The sequence below is a fragment of the Urocampus carinirostris genome, chromosome 10 (genome assembly GCF_059441175.1).
Source record: "Urocampus carinirostris isolate Australia breed hairy pipefish chromosome 10, RoL_Ucar_1.0, whole genome shotgun sequence".
NCBI classification, from domain to species: domain Eukaryota; kingdom Metazoa; phylum Chordata; class Actinopteri; order Syngnathiformes; family Syngnathidae; genus Urocampus; species Urocampus carinirostris.
In genome coordinates, this window is record NC_142358.1 from 44019366 (window position 1) to 44038178 (window position 18813).

Below are 18813 nucleotides of genomic sequence, written 5' to 3' on the forward strand. Positions count from 1 at the left end.
GCAGATCTAAGTGTAAACAGGAGACGGCCCCCGTCCGAGTTGCCCGGGATCATTTATACATTTCAACAAACAAAGCCAAGACATCCTACTATCCCCCTATTGGCTATGTGTCATCTGCAGCTAACTTTAGCTTTCTCTTATTGGCCATCTTCTCCCCGCATGGTGGGGTGTCGGCTCCTCCCATGGGCGTGCCATTTTGTGCCCAACAATCTCTGGTCGTCCTGCGTCAGCACACCCAGGCATCCTGTTCTTAGAAATGTCCTAGACAATACAACTTCCATTTATGCATTCCACACAGCCTGCCCTGACTTTTTATTGTACATTGAACTAAAGCACAGTCAGTGAATATCTTTATTGCAACTTGTAGTCAATCATATAAAATCCTTTATAGTTAAATGTACAAAATCCTTTAATAGCATGCTAAAGTGATCATCAACCTACAAAACAAATGCAGATGTCCTGCCTTTCCCCCAAACACACTCCCGTGTCACTCAATGACTTTATAGGGAAGAAAAATGAGAGAAGCAAAAGAAGATACACTACATACCTTGCTTTACCTAACTATGAATCCCAAAACCAAAAGACGGTGAAAGCCTGACCCATGGTGCGTGTATGAAAAAATATTTAAAATTAAAGTCGTTGGAGAGCTAATGTTAAGTTTAAAGTTTAGTAGACACTCAAAATAAAGAGAGAAGACATCAATTGATTTTGAACTAGCAAGGAGAACAGGGAGAGAGCCCAAACCTCAGATAAGAGATTCCCACTTGTTCTAAAATAATGTCTCCTCAGTCCTTTCTTTATTAAATAATCAAGGTTACAAAAAGCAAATCAGCCTAAAAGTGGGGTGCAGGATTTAAAGACTTAAAGCTTTAATCGAGACTTGAAGCCAGGTAATGGCGGCAGAGAATAAAACACGAAAACCTTTTCTAGATGCGCTCGAATAAACTCTTCTTTGTACATCTGTTCTGGGATTTGGACTCTCCTCGAAGTCAGCCTTTTCTTACTTTCAACATTTTTTTTAAAAAGCATGATATGTCTCGCCAGGGGGCCAGGGTCCTCATCTTTTCACCAGGTTGTTGGCTCTCTGATTGGCCGCGTCGATGCGGGTCACGCTCACCAGGGCCTGCGGAGCCAGACGATAAATGAGGTCGGTTCGAAGGGTCTCACCGCGGGGGTCTCGGGGGCTTCCCGCCGACCTTGGCTTGAGCTCTCCCGATCTGCGCGTTCTGCGATTGGATCTCGTTGCCCACGTCCAGGGCCATGCACCTCAGGTTGCCCACCAGGGTGCCAACGTGCGCCAGGTTGGCGTCCATCTCGTCCTCCCGGCCGTCCCCCGTCACCCTGATGGCAAAGGGGTACAGAAGACCGGAGAGGACCCTCGTCTCGGACCGGCGTGCCTGACGCCGGCCTCGGACTAAGAGACTCTTCCGGTAGGTGAGAATGCTAAATAGAACGCCCGATCGTTGCAGTGCCCCCTAGAGGACAGCTGAGGTGCCTGAGACCTGTTCTGAAAAGAGCTTGCCGGTGCTGGGTTTGAACAATTGGAGGTGAAGTACTCATAAATGCAGGTTTTCTTGGGAGCTAGGATTTGGGGCTCCGATAAAGGATTAGGGCTGGACTTAGAAACTAAGCTATAGGCTCTTTATATGGGTATTTGGCGTTCTAAAAAAGGGTTACAGGGCTAGGGTTAGCATTAGGAACTAAGCTTTCAGCTCCATGTTAACTGAATGTACGGATATGCTTCACCCGTGCCCGCTCCTTTGGTGCCAACCGCCTCGGACTCTGATTGGCTCCCTGTCCCTTCAAACCCACTCCTATCCGTCCCCGGTTGTCAGTCCGTCTGCAAACCTCAGTTTACACTTGGCAAGCTTTTTTTTTCGACCCTGACTCCAACCTGTTTTTTGCTCCTGTCTGTGTCGTGGAATAGTGAAGTCAGAGCTTATTAACAGAATGAGGACACACTTGTTTGGACAGGAAATTCCAGGCTTGTTTTTCCCGCATTTAAAGAAGCAAGTGCCAGCGAAGCAATAACACTCGGCTTGATTTAGAAAAACACATGTCATCGAGACGATAACATTACGGCTTGAGTAGGAACAGCCCGCAACAAACAGCATGCACTTTGAGAAAAACAAGCACGTCATCGGGAGAGGACGCACTAAGCAACACGTGATAAGTCTGATGTGAAGTTTCTGCTCCGGAGGGTATAAAAAAGTTGATTGTCTCTTAGACGAATGAGAACGCCCGTTTGAACGCTGACGAACGGTAATAAACGACGTCTCCCTCTTCATCAAACTTCTCTGCTCTTTTGTGTATATTTTTGGGGCGAGGCGCATATACGGTCTGCTCCGAATTCTGTCCCTTATCGACCCATTTTTGATCCTGACCACATCTCCTTTCCTGGCTTACGACTCGCTTCTGACCCTGACCACATTTTTGCTCTCCTGTCCTGGCTACAGAACCATTTTTTCCGTTCCCGACACCGGTCCTGACAATGTAGTGTTCCAAAATGGATTTAGAGCAAGGGTTACGGTTGGATTCAGGGTTAGGGTTACAGCTAGGGTTAGGAACGAAGGTTTGGGCTGCAAGTTAAACCAGTTTTTGAAATAAGGTTCAGGCTCGAGTTAAGGATTGATACTCAGGAATGTTTTTAGTGTTTGTCAGAGTCTCTTTAAGCAACTTCTAATCATGAACCTGGTAATAACATAGTACAACATAGTAATTGTCATGTTTACTGATGCGGGGCATTTGAGTCTGCTCCTTTGGCGTCAACTGCCTCGGACGCTGATTGGCTGTATATCTCTTTTCAAACCCCAGTTTTCCTCTCACCTGTTGTCAGTCCGTCTGCGAACCTCAGCTCCTGCTAGGCAAGCCTTTTCAATCCTGACTCTCTCCTGTTCTGATTCCTGTTTGATTCCTGGCTCCGGCCCATTTTCTGAACTTGACTACGTTTTTGCTCCCCTGTCCCGGCCACCGATCTGTTTTTTCCCACTCTCGACACTGCCATCGCTCGCCACGGAAATCCCACTTCTGCGTCGGAGTAACTTGCTCCCCCGCGACCAGCGATCTACAGATCGTGTATACTATCCTTTCCCTTCTTCCTAATAAAACTCAGAGAAACGCACGCAGGTGGGTCCTGTCTTCGTTCTGGTCCTGACAGTAATAACAAAATAAGTTGTCATTTTTTCCGAAATTCGTATGAAAGTTTAGTCTCAAAAAAGTTTGGAGAACCCCAGCTATGGACGCACTCGGAGCTGGAATCCCCTTTCGCAGATCAAATGTTTTTGCCACCGTTCATTTCACGATTTCGTCTCGTTCGAGATCTTCTGGAGCTCCGGGCCCTCTTGGTGGCTTACATGGGTTCAATGCTTTCAAGATACAAAGTGCATCACCTGGACGGACTCACTTCCCTCGATTTACAAAGTGCAAGTCGAAGAAAAGTCTCCTCTGTCAGGATTTGGTTTAGGCCTTCACATGACAAGGGACTGTACTGTGTACTGTGGACGGACAGACAACGGACAGACAGACAACGGACGGACAGACAGCGGACGGCCAACAGATGAACGGACAAGGGACGGACAACGAACGGACGGATGGACGGACAAGGGACGGACAAGGGACAGACAAGGGACGGACGACAGACAGACGGGCAACGGACGGACGGACAAGGGACGGACAAGGGACGGACAAGGGACGGACAAGGGACGGACAAGGGACGGACAAGGGACGGACAACGGACGGACAACGGACGGAGGAGGTTCACCTGCGCACGTAGCCCCCGCTCATGACCATCTGCTCCCGTTGGTCCACCACACGAGACGAAGGCGGTTGTTCAAACACGGGCCGGTCGTCTGCGGCGGGGCCCCACAGCGCCCGATAGGGGCCGCTCTCTTCCAAGGCTTTCAGTCTGCCGCAAGCGCAAAACTTTTAAGTCCCGAGAACTGAAAAGGGTTTCAAAACACACGCTGGCCCGATCGCCATCTACGGGTGAGGAGTCGAAATGTTAGACGACCCCGTTTTGGGTCCCGACCCGCGCGTTGAGAAACACGGCGCTACAAGGTACCGGTATCTGATTCTACAGTGAGAAGCGATAGCTTTAGAAAGATTGCCAAAAATGCTATCAATACTTGATTGGTTTTTGGCTGAATTGGTTGTGTTCATGCAATGTTTGAGGTGAGAGTTTTCTGCTCTTATCTCAAGGCAGACTGGCACTTGCTATCGCTAGCGCCTGCGTACCTGTATCATGCTATCGCTAGCACTCCCGTACCTTTCGCATGCTATCGCTAGCACTCGTGTACCTGTGGCTTGCTAATGCTAACACTGTCTAACACCACATGGGTTGCTATCGCTAGCGCCTGCATACCTGTCGCAAGCTATTGCTAGCACTCGCATACCTGTTGAATGCTATCGCTAGCACTCGCGTCCCTGACGCATGCTATCGCTAGCACTCGTGTCCCTGATGCATGCTATCGCTAGCACTCGCGTACCTGCTTTCGCTACCATTTCTAAACCTGTGGCATGCTATCGCTAACACTGGCATACCGGTGGCTTGTTAATGCTAACACTGGCTAACACTCACAACGGCTGGCTATGGCTAGCCCCTTGGTACCTGTCGCAGGTGCAGAGTCCGCAACACTTTCCCAGGTGCGTCAAGTTTTTTTCTGCTTCCTTCATGTCGAAATCGATCCGGTCCAGACCTTCTTCGATTCGTTCCAGCTGCTCTGACGTCGCAAAAGGCAAAGACAAGCAAACCAATCAGCGGCGTGGGATGGGATAAAGGGGCGCGGTCTGTATGGACACGCCCACCCGGTAGCCAGTAAAAGAATAAAAAAATAGTGAGCGGATTCTTTAACTGCTGTTCTTTAAAGGGACAGTGTGTACTATTTGACACCCCCTAGTGGTAAAAAATGTTTTACATCATAGGCAAAAATACATAATACATCAGATGAACGTGGATCTTTTTGAATACTCATAGGTGAAGAAATATGTACATATTTGACATAAGTTGAGAAACAATTTACGGCCATCTTGCTGCTATTTTCTTTGTCTTTCTATTTCCCTTTTTTCTTTTCCTTTTTCTTACTTGTAATTATAGTCCCTCTTTTTCCCTGTTTTCTATATTTTACTTATTTTGTATTCTTTTCTTTTTTCCTGTTTATATCTTTTCCTCAGATTTTCACTTTCTTTTGTTTCCTTTCTCATTTTTATATTTTATTTTTTTCTACGTTTTTTTTTGTTCCTTTTCTCTTTCTGTTTCCCCTTTTCCTTTTCTTTTTTCTTCTTTTTCTGTTTTTTTCTATACAATTCTTGTCTTCTTTTCTCCTTTTTTTCCTTACAGCCTTTTCTTTTTTGTTTTGTTCTTTTTTCTATTTTGATTTTGATTTCCCTTTTCCGTGTATTTTACTTTTTTCATTCTTTTAACATTCCCTCTATTTATTTTCTTCATTTTCTTGCTTTGCAAAATAAACTAGTATGAATTTTTATTTCAACACAGAGTTGGAGCTGACATCCTCGTTCGCCATCTTGCTGCTACGGGATCCTCCAAAAAAACCAAAAATCTTGCGGAAGGGAAAAAAGAAGAGAAGCCAAACGATGCGGTATATAGTTGTTTGTTCTTCCTCTAGCTTCGTAGCTCTCGTTTTCTGTCGCAGACGGCGACGTCTCGTGGTCAGATTTGACACACTGTCCCTTTAATCGTTAGCAAAAGAACGTTACCTCCTTGCTCGTCCAACATCACCAAAGCCCGGATGCCGGCGTCTTTGCTCTGGAGAGATTCACACACTTACTCAGTAGAGATATTGATTGATTGATTTTTCATGTATAAATGTAGGACAAAGGTATGGTTTTGGCACGGGTGGGGACCAAATCAGAAAGGAACTTAAAGGGAATATAAAATACCATTTTTTTTTTTCTATGAGGCACAGAACAACCAAGTAGTGTTCCTCCCCACAAACGTGGAGATATGTTCCATTATATATACGCGCCATGGAACTCGAGAGATGACCGATTTGGGTGATACGGCGGTACCTCCGCTAACAAATGTCTCCCCATGCGAAAGTTTCAGGTTACAAAGTACCCGAACAAAAAAATATCATGAAATACAGTTCGCCGATTTCTACCTGGCAACCCGAAGCGCACGTGTGAATCTCAGCATGCTCTTCGTGTCCCCTTTCCTCTCTGTAAACAGTCTAATGTACGACGAAGAGTTATCGTTCACAACGGACCCCAAGGAAGACATGCAGAAATGTGGACGAGGAGAAAAGAAGAGGAAGAGACTTTCTCCGGGCATGGAAACAAAGCATGAGATAATAGTACACGGTGCTAGCGATAGCAAGCGACACCTGTTGTGGATTAATGGAGTCGGAGCTTGACATAATGAGGACACATTTGTTTAAGACAGGAAATTCCAGGCTTGTTTCTCCCGAGTTGAAATGTCTTGGTTTGGAACCGCTTGCCGTGTAATAACATTCTGCTTGGTTTGGAACAAGCTGTCAGGAATTTGGCTGGATCAGACCTACTCCAACGATTTTCTTGGAAATCGTGTAACTTTGGAGAATCGAAAGAGGACGAAAACATTCTGAGAAAAAAACATTGTGGATTCCTGGTAGCGTGCAGGTTGAGAAAAACAAGCAACATGTGATATTTCTGACATGATGTTTTTGCTCCGGAGGGTATAAGAACGCTGATCATCTCTTAGACGAAGGAGAACGTTTAGATTTTTGATGAAAAATTAGAAGGAGAAATTTTCATGGAATCCCTACCTAGTGTTAGCCGCCATGTTCGTCTGGCGCCTTTTGCTGCTACGCTGTGCTCTGTGATACTGGTTTTCGTTCGTATTGAGACAACAGTGCCATCTAGTGGTTAAAAAATGATACCCCGGGGCTACCATCAGGGAAATTTCAATCATCAATAAAAGGAGCGATTGGCCAAGTTCTCAGCAATAATGAATACAGAAGGAAGACGCCATTTTCTTTTTGTTTTTAATCGCATGAAAGAAAATGAAGTGTTGGCGTGCACGCGCACGCGCGCTCACCTCCTCCACGAGTTGCATCATCCTGCGCGTGCTCTCCAACGACTGGAACAGACACAGGCGTGCACGCGCGCCACATTGAAAAAAGTCAAAGAAAAGCTCCGAGGACAAGGACTGCGGCGTGCGCGTGCGCGTGCCGGCACGTTTCCATGACCACCAGGTGAGCCAGGTGTTCATAAGGGGGAGTGTCGTTCTACGCGCGCGCGCACACGCGCCGCAGTCCGTTCTGGCAGCGAATTGGTCGGACCCTCACCTCATCCGTCACCTGATTGGCTCTCCTCTGGAGCTCCTCCTGCTCCGACGCCATGACGGCTGCGCGTGCGCAGTAGCGCTTGTGTGTTTAGCGGCAGGTGCGGTGCACAAAAGCCTCACCTGCGGAGGACGATGACGTCACGGCTCACGCACACAAGATGAGACGAAGCAACGAACACGTTAAAAAATTGAAAACGGAAAAAATGGAGTATTATTAATATAAGTATCAGCACATCAGAAAACTCAAAGTAGCCTTTTTTTCTATATTTTTGCTCGATTGGGCCCCAAACAGTCATTTTTGTGAATATATTTGCCAAATCAGGCTCAAAACAGTCATTTTTGTACATGTTTTTGCCTTTTTTTTGCTCGATTAAGCTCAATCCAGTCATTTTCATGCATATTTGTGCTTGATTGGGCTCAAAACAGTCATTTTTGTGTATAATTTTGCATTTTTTTCTCTCGAACAAGCTCAAAACAGTCATTTTTGTGTATATTTAGCAAAGCAACTCTCATGTCTGCTGACTCAAAATAATGAACAAAAGCTAACTTAAAGAGACTGTAATCGTCACTTCAGCAGTCTAGCGCCAACTACAGGCAAGGAGGACTTCTGTCCGTCTGTCGCCGGATTCGGCTCTAGATTGACATCAGTATTGAGTAACATAGCAACTCTCATGTCTGCTGACTAAAAATGATGATGAGCAGCCAATTTAAAGAGACTATATTCCTCACTACAGTAGTTTAGCGCCACCTAGAGGTGAGGAGGACTTCCGTCATCTCTCGAGTAAGTATCTTTAACCGGTATCGTTGACCGTTCGCTGTTCAAATGTCGGCCCTTAAACGTCTTCATCCGATGTTAAAATTTAGTCGTTTTGAAAGTTGCTAAATCTCGTTTTTTATTGGGCGAGGTCTCGCCGCGCATGCGCATTCCTCAAAGAGAGAAAGGGATAACGGATCGGTCCTACCTGCTCCGAGTCCAGGTCCTGAAGAGAGAACGGCGAGCTTGGGATTTCTCCATCCTTCTGGGTGGGCGGGGCCGCAGAGGGCCACGCCCATTCTCTTGCGTCCGTCTCTGGAAAGTAACGAGTAACGACGGGCGCGCGGCTTACCGACGCGATGGACATATTTATTATTACTAATAATGTACTCACCATAAATGATCGAGTTTAATATAGGAATAAACTAAAGTCCTCTTAAGGACGTCGTTAAGAGTAGATCAACTTGAATGAAAACTCAAATTGTAATTCATGTGACGTTACAAATCTGAACTTCTATTATTCCATCAGTTTTACTTATTCTACTCCATTTTTTTGGTGTTCAGTTTTTACATGAAATTGTAGCTGAATCAAGCAACATCATTTGCCCGAAATGTAAACAAAAGATGAAAAAGTCATTTTAAAAGAAATGTAAAAATAAAACCGTCTTTTAATGTCTTAGATAGTATTATTTAGAAGTCAGTAACTTGAGAAATCACAATTGAAATACATTGTTAACATCATTATGTTATAGTTCATAATAATGTTGTTTTTATGCTGATATTGATCTTTTATCCCTTCAAAAGTCTTTAGATGACATGTCAAACTGGAGTGCCAGGTCTAATCGAATTCCCATTCCAAAAAAATCATCAAAAATGAAATTGAATTCCATTTTCATAAGCGAGCACGGAATAGCTCAAAACCAACTTGTTCAACTTATAAGTGTGAAATTGTACTCCATCCATCCATGATCTGCAGCGCTTATCCTCAGAGTCGCGGGGGTGCTGGAGCCCATCCCAGCCATCTTCTGGCAGTAGGCAGGGGACACCCTGAACTGGTTGCCAGCCAATCGCAGGGCACACAGGGACAGACAGCCAATCACACGCAGGGACAATCTGGACCGGCCAATGCACCTGACATGCATGTTTTTGGAATGCGGGAGGAAACCCACGGGGAGAACATGCAAACTCCATACAGGAAGGCTCGATCTCATGACCTCAGAACTGCGCCGCGCACACACTAACCGCTGCCCCACCGCGCTGAAATTGTACTCGACTATTACAACGACGTTCTCATTTGACTCCGTGTGTTTTTGTTCATTTTCATCTGAAATTGATTTGAGTCCATCATTTTGGTCGATTGTACTGGAATGGAGCCCATAAGCCAACATAAGAGCTGATTTTGGCACTCGATGCTTTTGTAGGGTTGCTAACCCGGTGGACTCCGGCCACAGAAGCCCCCTTTATCCTTCCCGATTCATAGAAGAAGGAAAAACGAAAATTCGAAAGAAAAAGAAACGCACTGGAAAAAAGGGAGCAGAAGAAATAGGAATAGAAGAGTTTAGAATCCATTAGAAAAGAATCAAATATCGTTTGTGACATCAAGGAGAAACAAAAAGAACATACGAGGGAAAAAAAGACAATTAGAAAGAAAAAAAGAACATTTATTAAGATCAGAGAAAAATAACAATCCTGTTTTTTCCCCAAAATGGCGCAGCTTCTACCGACAACTTCTCACGGTTGGGACAAACACACAAAAGACGTTCCAAGGTGACTTGTGGGTCGTTCTTTTTTTTAATGGAAGAGAAAAGAACTTCGGGTAGAAGCGCCACCTCCTGGCAAGAGCAGGAAGTGCGCCCGGCAGCTCCGACGACCGCAGCAGCAGCTTTAGGAGTACATGGTCAGCTGAAGCCACTGGAGAAACACGAAGACGGAAAGACGAGAATAAATAAAGGAGTTTGCGGTTCCGACCGAGCGGCGATCGCTTACCTCTTTGATGTCCAAGTTGATGGAGCCGCTGTTGGATTTGTCCAGGGTCTTGAAGGCGCCTTCCATGGCAAAACGCAAAGACAAAAACGGGGCAGGCTCCGCGTGAAAGAAAGAAAGAAAGAAAAAAAAAGGGAAAAAGGAAAAGAGAGCAAAGAGATATGAGAGAGTGAAAGAAAGAGAGGAGAGAAAGCAAGAGATCAAAGAGAGAGTGATTGAGAGAAAAAGAGACAAATAGAGAGAAAGGGAGAAAAAAAAGAAACCAAGAATAAAAATTGACGGATAGAGTGGGTAAAAAAGAATAAGAGAAATACAGAAAAGATATACAGATAGAAAGATACAGAAATACAGAAAGAAAGTAAAAATACAGAAAAAAAGAAATACAGCAAAAAAGATATACAGAAAGAAAGATACAGAAAGAGAGAAATAAATACAGAAATACAGAAAGAAAGATATACAGAAAGAAAGAAATACAAAAAAGAAAGAAAAAGAAATACAGAAGGAAACAGAGAAATAAAGAAAGAGAAATACAGAAAGAAAGAAAAATAAAGAAAGAAAAAGAAATACAGAAAGAAAGAAAGAAAGAAAAAGAAAGAAAGAAAGAAAACAACGAGTGTGAGAGAGAGAAAAAAATAGAGAAGGTTAAAAGAGAGAGGAGAGAAAGAAAGAGACGAATAGAGGGAGAGAAAGTGAGAAAAAAAATAAAGATTTTAGAGATAGAGTGAGTAAAAGAGAAATACTGAGACAAAAAGAAACGAGGAAAGAAAAAGAACGATGGAAAAGAAAGAGAAGAGGGAGCAAAAAACAGAGAAGAAAGGCGAGCGAGGGGAACTCACGGCACATGGCGTCCAATCGCACCAGGCACCCCACAAAGTTGTCAAAGTCCATGTCTCCGTGCTCGTCGCTATAGCGACGGATGATCATCTTGTAGAGCTGATCGTTGAGAGGGAAGCCTGCCCGCAAAAAAAAGGGAGGGGGGGGGGAATCAGGGAGGGGACGAGGGACGGTCGAGGGTCGAGCGCGAACGGCGCCACCTACCTGCCGCCTTGAAGGCGTGCGTGAGCTCCCGGCTGCAGATGATGCCCGACTTGTCCTTGTCGTGGTCCATGTAGATGCCCTGAGGGGGGGGGGGGGGGGGGGAGAGGTGGTGCCCCTGTCATCACGAGAATTTCCATGGACCGCGCGAAGGAAAACGGTAAGGTTCCGGTTAGCGCGCGCAAACTACTACAGGTCAAAACAAAAACTGTTCATAGAAAGTTACAGTAACTGGATTTTGAAGTCTCCAGATTTGTAACTATTTAGGGTTGCATGGTTTTAGGGAGTACGGGAAGGGATCCTTTCCTTTTCAATGGTGGGGAAAACCGTCTCATGACACCAGCACGATATCGAGCCGGTGCGAAGAGGAACGGCTTGTTCCGCTTTCTCCAGTCCAAAAAGGCCTTCCCCAGTTCCTGTTGCTACGGTTGATGCCTTCTTAAATGGACCACCAGAGGTCGCTGTATTGTCAACATCATAGCGGCAGCCTTTCCAGCAGCCTCGTGTTGTTCCGCTCTTTTTGTGATTTCTTGTTTTAAGTGTCTGCTTCTATCTTCTGTGTTTTTCGTCCCGTTTGGATGACTTTCTATCCTACGGTTATGGGTTTTAAGGCACAAAAATGCGTTTATTCCAGGAATCAACTCCTTGCCATGAAGAATTCTCGTGCCGGTGTGATGAGGGGGCCTATCGTGGATGGAGAGTCGGAGCTAAGCGGCTAGCGGCGTTATAAGACTTCAGTACGAAAACGTGTCTCACGTCTAGCATCCCGGACGCTAACGTGGAGCCTGCGGGAAGCGTCGAGGAGGCGGACTCGCTATCTCCGTGAACACGAGACGGTCTAACCCTGCCGCAGGGACGTCCAACTTTTGGCCTAGCGCAGGGGTGTCGAACTCAATTTGTCTAACAGGCCAGATTAAAGCCCTTGACATGCTTGATCTGGCCCGCAGGTCTGACACCTGTGGCCTAGCGTGTGACATCATCCACTCTGCTGTGGCTAAACTACAACTCAGCACCCTGAGGCCATCCTGTTCATCTGTTAATAAACAACACAAGGATACTGCTGGAAGTGGGAATTTCCCTACCGGGATGAAGAAAGTATCTATCTATCTAGACATCTATCTATCCATCTCTCTATCTCTTGTGAAAACGCGAAGACGCACGAAACGGACTCAAAGACTTCTGGTTGGCGGTGGTTTGCAAAGAGAGAGAAGAAGCAAAGGCAACCGACCTGCCACTTCTTGATGTTCTTCCACATGTACTTGAACTCGTGGAAGCCGAGCTTTCCCGTGCTGTCGCTCTGCGGGCGCTCGGGTTAAAGGTCGTGGCGACAGGAAGGCCGGGGAGCCCCCGAGGTCGACCCCCGGGGGGCGCCCTTTCCAAAACCGACCCGAAGAAAAGGATACGTCCATGACGGCCACCATGCTCCGGCACGACTCGATGCTGAAGCCGTCCGTCTTCAGGTTGGCGTCTGGCACGAAAGGTTAGCGTGCGCACGTTAGCCTAGCGCGATTTTACGGTGAGCATCGTTTGTCGCTATAGCTCGGGGTCGGGCAAACCATTTCTACTTTTTGGCATTTTTTGCACATTCGGTTCAGGGAAATCCAAAAAAATGGAGACGAGTCTTTTAGCAATAGCGGTGACGATAAACGGTGATGAATAAACAAAAGCGCGGACGTTTACAAATACAAGTTTCTCCTTCCTTATTCTTAGCATTTTCGTTCAGGGGGCCGGATGGAAAAGCCTGACTGGCCGCACCTGGCCCGCAGGCCGTAGTTTGCCAACCCTTACTATAGCGTCAAGTATTTTACCACCAAAATGGAACACGGATTTGTACGTCATTTACACAGTTAGCTTGCAAGTTAGCCAGCCCCCATTTCTTTTCTCCAGCCGGCAAGCAAACTACCAAGCTTCTATTTCATTCCTGCAGCTAGCATGCAAGCTAGCAAGCCCCTATTTCAATTCTCCAGTGAGCTAGCAAACTACTAAGCTTCTATTTCATTCCTGCAGCTAGCTTGCAAGCGAGCTAGCCCCTACTTCTTTTCTCCAGCCAGCTAGCAAACTACTAAGCTTCTATTTCATTCCTGCAGCTAGCATGCAAGCTAGCCAGCCCCTATTTCAATTCTCCAGTGAGCTAGCAAACTACTAAGCTTCTATTTCATTCCTGCAGCTAGCTTGCAAGCGAGCTAGCCCCTACTTCTTTTCTCCAGCCAGCTAGCAAACTACCAAGCTTCTATTTCATTCCTGCAGCTAGCATGCAAGCTAGCCAGCCCCTATTTCAATTCTCCGGTGAGCTAGCAAACTATTAAGCTTCCATTTCATTTCTGCAGCTAGCTTGCAAGCGAGCTAGCCCCTACTTCTTTTCTCCAGCCAGCTAGCAAACTACTAAGCTTCTATTTCATTCCTGCAGCTAGCATGCAAGCTAGCCAGCCCCTATTTCAATTCTCCAGTGAGCTAGCAAACTACTAAGCTTCTATTTCATTCCTGCAGCTAGCTTACAGGCGAGCAAGCCCCCATTTCTTTTCTCCAGCCAGCAAGCAAACTACCAAGCTTCTATTTCATTCCTGCCACTGGTTTGCGTGCTCCTGCTTTTTTTCAGATGCGTTTCTACTTCTTCTCTGCAGCTAGCTAGCCAATCAAGACGATCCTGTTTTTTCATTCCTGCAGCTAGCTTTTAAGCTAGCCAGTCCCTATTACTTTTTTACAGCCAGCTAGCAAACTGCCAAGCTTCTATTTCATTCCTGCTGCTAGCTTGCAAGCTAGCCAGCCCCTTCTTGACTTCCTGATGGTGTTTGTGTGTGACTCACGCTTGGTGAGAACTTGGTTGAGGATGTTCATCAACTCTTTGGGGTTGATCTCCATGTCCTGAGCGACAACAACAACACACGGGATCAAGAGAACGGGTCGGCCCGGCCTGACTCATACGGGGCCGCACCCAAAAGGCGAGGCGGACGAAAAAAAGAAAAAAGAAAAAAAGAAAAAAAAGAGAGAGAGAAAGCAAGCGACGCCCTTCTCCACCACAACAAGAAACGCTCTTGTTTGAAGAAGGCCGGAAAGCTGGGCCGCATTCCTAAACGCGCCTCCGACAGAAGAAGGTGAAAGAGGACGGGGAAAGTAAGGTTTGAAGCGTGTCGTGCGAGAAGAGGAAGCGGGCGGTGCCGCAGAAGCTGACGGCGAGACTGACAGCCGCTAATCCAGCAAACAAACATGTTGAACGATGATGTTATCGCTTGTCGGTTGCATCATCTACACGGGGGGGGGGGGGGGGACATTTTTGTTACTATTTTGACCTAATAATTGATAAGACATTATCAGGGACCTCTCCCCAACCTGTTCCCCCTGTTTTTTTCCTTCTTTATGATTACTTGTGCTCCCTCCCAGCTTTTTACCCACTTTTTTCTTATTTTGTTCTCCATTTTATTTTATTTTCTTAGCTTTTTATACCTATTTTTTCCTGTTTTTTCCCCCTCTCCCCTTCCGTTTTTTTGTCTTGCTTTTTCTTTTTTTCTCAATTTATCTTTTTTTTTCCTTTAATGTTTTCATTTTTTTGACAAAATAATTGATATGACAATATTAGAAGTAATATACTGAAAGGGGCCCCCACAACCCCCCCTTCATTTTTCCTTCTTTATGATTTATTTTGCTCTTGTCACTTTTCCTCCTAGCTTTTTACCTGCTTTTTTTCTTATTTTGTTCTCCATTTTATTTTATTTTATTTTTTCCTGATTTCTTTTCCCCCTCTCCATCTTTTTGTTTTTTTTCTTGCTTTTTCTTTTTTCCTTGATTTATCTTTTTTTTCTTTCCTTTAATGTTTTTATTTTTTTGACCTAATAATTGATAGGACATAATTGGTAGTAATATATTGAACAAAGGGACCTCCCCCAACCTGTCCCACCCCTGCTTTTTTTCCTTCTGTACGATTTATTTTGCTCTTGTTTTCTTTCCCTCCTAGCTTTTTTCTTATTTTCTTTTCTCCTAGCTTTTTAATCATTTTATTTTTTTCTATTTACGCCTTTTATATTTTTTTCCTGCTTGTTTTCTTTTTCCCCCGTCTCCATCTTTCCGTTTTTTCTTTTCTTGCTTTTTCTTTTTTTCTTTCCTTGAATGTTTTCTATTTTTTAATCCTTTTCCTCCCAGCTTCAGACCGCCCTCACAAATACATTCAGGTTTTCTTTTGGTGTGCAAATTTCTCCCCGTGTTGGCTAAAATGACGGTAACTCCTAGCTTACATTATCAGTCGCATGACGATTTACTGCTAAAAAACGCTCCCTTCCTGTTTTTCATGGTTCATATTGAGCGTACAAAAATAAAACACTTGCACTAATACGCGTACTACGGTTCCCTGTTTTTAGGTATAGAATGCATTTGTCCTATCGGGAGTGACCCCTAGGGGGCCACGACGCTTCATAGGACAACGGACCCGTAGCAGCAGGATGGCTAACGACCGTTGTCGAGTCGAATAAATATATTTTGCACGGGGTATTTTCGCTTATTATTATTGCGACGAAGAATGGTATATTTGGTACCGTGATTAACGTTTCTTTTTTGTACCACTAGGCGGCGCCGAATAAGACACAACAGTTTGCGGGTGAGGTGCCGAGAAGGTGCCGGTTGCGGGGAGAGGGCCGTTTCGGGCTTTCCTTTTGCCAGGAGGAAAAAAAGAACCCGGAAGGGTAAACGAAAAGCCGGGACCACGAAAAGGATCGGCGAAGGGGGTTCCCCCGGGGACGGGGTTGCCCGGGGGGGGCCGACTCACGTCTCCGGCCAGCCTCTTGAAAGCTTGCCGGAAGCTCTTCTCCTCGTCATTTTCGTGGGCCTCCTCGAACGCCAGGGGCCTTCGAGGGGGGGGCTGTCGGGCAAAACCACCCCTGTTAAATCGCCACGGCCGTCGTCAAAAAAAAAGGGGGACTTACGGGATCGGACGGGATGAAAATAGCCGGGTCGATGTTGCTGCGAGCGAAAGGGGAGAGGCCGGGTGGTTAGAGGAAAATGGCGGCCGCTCCGACCGGTCCGACCGGATTCCTACCTGACCACGTTGAGGATGCCGCCGATGAAGTGCTTGGCGAAATCCATTTTCTGGAACGCAAAACAAAAAAGCCCCAGGGCGTTTTATTTCGCGTATCCAGCAGGAATTTAAAGCGGTTCGCATTCTTCTTCAAGTACCACAGTATCAGAGTTTGCCGCTTCTGGTTTTCGTCCGGCACATGGAATGGATCTGTACAGCTGTATAAAAAGCTTTATTGTGCAGAAGTCTGGGGCAATCATTACAAAACTTCTCTTTTTATCCTCCAAAAACGTGCAATTCGAAGCATACACAGGGTAGGATATCCAGATCATACTCCTATTTTATTCCAGACATACTTTAAATACAACAAAAACGATCACGATGGCAAGGCACAGACGAACCATGCGAGGATGAGGACTGATTTTGTGTTTGTGAAAACAGAGTGCCCGCTTCTTAAAGTCAGCACGTATGGAAAAACATCGGAAAGGACGGAACAGGTCGCGATCCGATGGGAACCCCGCAGTGTCAGGAACAGGACAGGAAACGGGAAGCAGAACCCACTCGCGTAACGTTACTCACAGTTTATTGGGGAGAAGAGGAACGAGGGCACGCTCGATCCGGGGAGTCGCGGAAATAGTTTAATCGGAACGAGGACGCGGCCAAACTCAAACGGATCGGGACGAGAACAAAACGGGAGCAAAAACACAGGCAAAAACGGAAATTCTCAGACGCTCTGACAAAAGGCGACTCACGGGACAGCGTTTAAGTAGTGACAGGGAGCAATCTGTCAACAAGTTTCAGCTGGTGTCCATGGGCGGGGCCAATTGGGCGCCATGGCAACCGCCACACGCAGAAAAGAAATATGCGGAATACGAGAAAGGACCATTTAATATCTAATATTTTCTGCTCATCTGTGAGCTATGTTTCTCATATAGGTCGAGCGTGAAATTCAAACTACAGAACGTCAGAAATGGAAAGCTGATTTCATTTCTTCATAAATGGTTGGTGGGCAGCACAGCGGCGCAGTGGTTAACACGTGTGCGGCACAGTTCTGAGGTCGATAGATCGAACCTCCTGTGTGGAGTTTGCATGTTCTTCCTGTGCTTGTTTGGGTTTCCTCCCACATTCCAAAAACTTGCATGTCAGGCTAATTGGCCTAACCAAATTGTCCCTGCGTGTGATTTGCTGTCTGTCCCTGTGTGCCCTGCGATTGGCTGGCAACCGGTCAAGGGTGTCCCCTGCCCACTGCCCGAAGATAACTCCAGCACCCCCGTGACCCTACTGAGGATAAGCAGTGCAGATAATGGACGGGTGGATGGATGGATGGTTGGTTGGTGGATCGGATCCTTTAAGCACACGAGTTGTAAGGACACCATTTCCCATGAGGGGTGTCTTGGGTAAGCACAGCCTGGTGGCACCCATGTGTTACTACCCCATCCCTACAAAATGGTTATGGTATCTAAAACCCATTTCAACGTATTAGTGTTATGCATTTCAGATTGACTTCTCTGTGTTTCCAGTTTGTCAGGCACACTGGATGATAAGACGCACTTGTTCATTTCAGCCATTTTTCTTGTAGGCGAGGTGCGCCTTGTCGTCCGACACATACGGTAAGTCTTTGCGCGTGAATAAAGCGCTCCCGGGATGGCATTCGATTTCGGCGCTCTTGTTATGAAACAGGATGGAGAAGAATTGGATTAGGCGCACTTTCCAAATCGACTGCTTTGGGAGGAAGAAGACCATTTCAAAAAGGAATCCTAGGAAACATTCCCGACAAAAGTGGGAAGTGGGCGTGTCTCTTTGCAAAAGCCACTCGGAAAGCCTCCCATTCCCATTTCCCAGTTTGTTTCTAGTCTAACTGGGATCGTTCGACGTTCAAATCAAATATTAGCGTGAAGGTGCGCGTGCACGGTACTGACCTCTAGTCGAGCGCAGGTGAGCCTCGAAACTGAGCAGCGGCAGCGACAGGTGAGCTATAAAAGGAGGAAGAAAGTAGAAAAGGTTTGCAGAGAATGCAAAGAAAGTCTATATGAAGTTATTTTGCGACGTCACAAGCACACGCCCAGTAAAAGGGGCGTCGGCCGCCGCCGGGTCCTAGCGCGCGCCATCTCGCATTCCTGAGCGCAGGAATCTCTCCTTTTTGCTCCTCCTCAGCTTCAAGTCGAAAAAGAAACAGCGATCTTGCTACTACCTGATGACCAGCTTCATTATTGGGAGTAAGAAGTGAAAAAAAACAACCCGGAAAGAGACACGCAAGGCCCACCCAAGTGAAAATGGATGGAGTAGTGAGGGCAGTCTGAAAAAACATGAAAAAAGGAAAAGGGGCAGAAAAAAATAAAGCAAGAAGAAGTAAAAAGCTAGGGAGGGAAAACAAAACAAAACGAAAAAGCAGTAAAAAAAAATAAAAAATAAATACCAAGCATTAATCCACTTTGTCATGATGACTGATTGGGGGCACCTGAGTCTGCCCCGTTGGCGCCAACAGCCACGGCCGCTGATTGGCTGTTGGACTCTTTTTAAACTGCCGTCCTCCTGAAAGTACTCGTCAGATTGTTTGCAAATCCACGCTCCCAGCTAAGCAAGCTTTTGTGACCCCAGACTCTATTCCTGCCCTGTTCTCTGTCTGATTCCCGTTGCCGACCTTTTTGTGGACCCGTTTACGTTTTTGCTCTTCCGGCCCGGCCATCGGCTTGTTTTTTCCTGGCTCTCGACTTTGCCTTTGCACGACACGGAAGTGCCACTTTTGTGTTCCTGGTGATC

General features: G+C 46.0%; 2 protein-coding genes across 3 annotated transcripts; both read right to left on the bottom strand.

Annotated features, from left to right (window-relative positions):
* Positions 1-8255, bottom strand: LOC148359012 (synaptosomal-associated protein 25-like). The gene is made up of 8 exons (XM_088345282.1): positions 8242-8255; positions 7281-7399; positions 7031-7072; positions 5713-5761; positions 4607-4718; positions 3761-3904; positions 1197-1341; positions 1-1123 (listed from the first exon to the last, which is right to left on the bottom strand). Exons 2-8 carry the CDS (start codon positions 7332-7334, stop codon positions 1058-1060), a joined length of 612 nt encoding a protein of 203 aa, XP_088201408.1. The 5' UTR covers positions 7335-7399; positions 8242-8255; the 3' UTR covers positions 1-1057.
* A 1546-nt stretch (positions 8256-9801) lies between these two features.
* LOC148359013 (calpain small subunit 1-like) lies at positions 9802-18135 on the bottom strand. 2 transcript variants are annotated; one of them, XM_088345959.1, is made up of 11 exons: positions 17973-18135; positions 16075-16124; positions 15962-15998; positions 15805-15897; positions 13856-13913; positions 12455-12519; positions 12280-12348; positions 11055-11133; positions 10853-10969; positions 10020-10078; positions 9802-9944 (listed from the first exon to the last, which is right to left on the bottom strand). In XM_088345959.1, the coding sequence occupies exons 2-11, from the start codon at positions 16119-16121 to the stop codon at positions 9918-9920; spliced, it is 651 nt and encodes a 216-aa protein (XP_088202085.1). In that variant the 5' UTR covers positions 16122-16124; positions 17973-18135; the 3' UTR covers positions 9802-9917. The 2 variants fall into 2 exon arrangements, with proteins under 2 accessions (XP_088202085.1, XP_088202086.1); XM_088345960.1 differs by lacking the exons at positions 16075-16124; positions 17973-18135 and having other exon boundaries at positions 15805-15896.
* Positions 18136-18813: the final 678 nt, after the last annotated feature.

What these genes read in the sequence shown, in the direction of transcription:
- LOC148359012 (XM_088345282.1), bottom strand. Translation starts at nt 7,334, where the DNA reads ATGGCGTCGGAGCAGGAGGAGCTCCAGAGGAGAGCCAATCAGGTGACG. An exon ending in GATGTTGGACGAGCAAGGAG is followed by an intron (nt 4,719 to 5,712) that starts GTAACGTTCTTT and finishes TTGCGACGTCAG; the next exon opens with AGCAGCTGGAACGAATCGAA. An exon ending in GGACTCTGCACCTGCGACAG is followed by an intron (nt 3,905 to 4,606) that starts GTACCAAGGGGC and finishes CGCTTGCGGCAG; the next exon opens with ACTGAAAGCCTTGGAAGAGA.
- LOC148359013 (XM_088345959.1), bottom strand. Translation starts at nt 16,121, where the DNA reads ATGGATTTCGCCAAGCACTTCATCGGCGGCATCCTCAACGTGGTCAG. An exon ending in TTTTCATCCCGTCCGATCCC is followed by an intron (nt 15,898 to 15,961) that starts GTAAGTCCCCCT and finishes TTTGCCCGACAG; the next exon opens with CCCCCCCCTCGAAGGCCCCT. An exon ending in TCAAGAGGCTGGCCGGAGAC is followed by an intron (nt 13,914 to 15,804) that starts GTGAGTCGGCCC and finishes GTTGTCGCTCAG; the next exon opens with GACATGGAGATCAACCCCAA.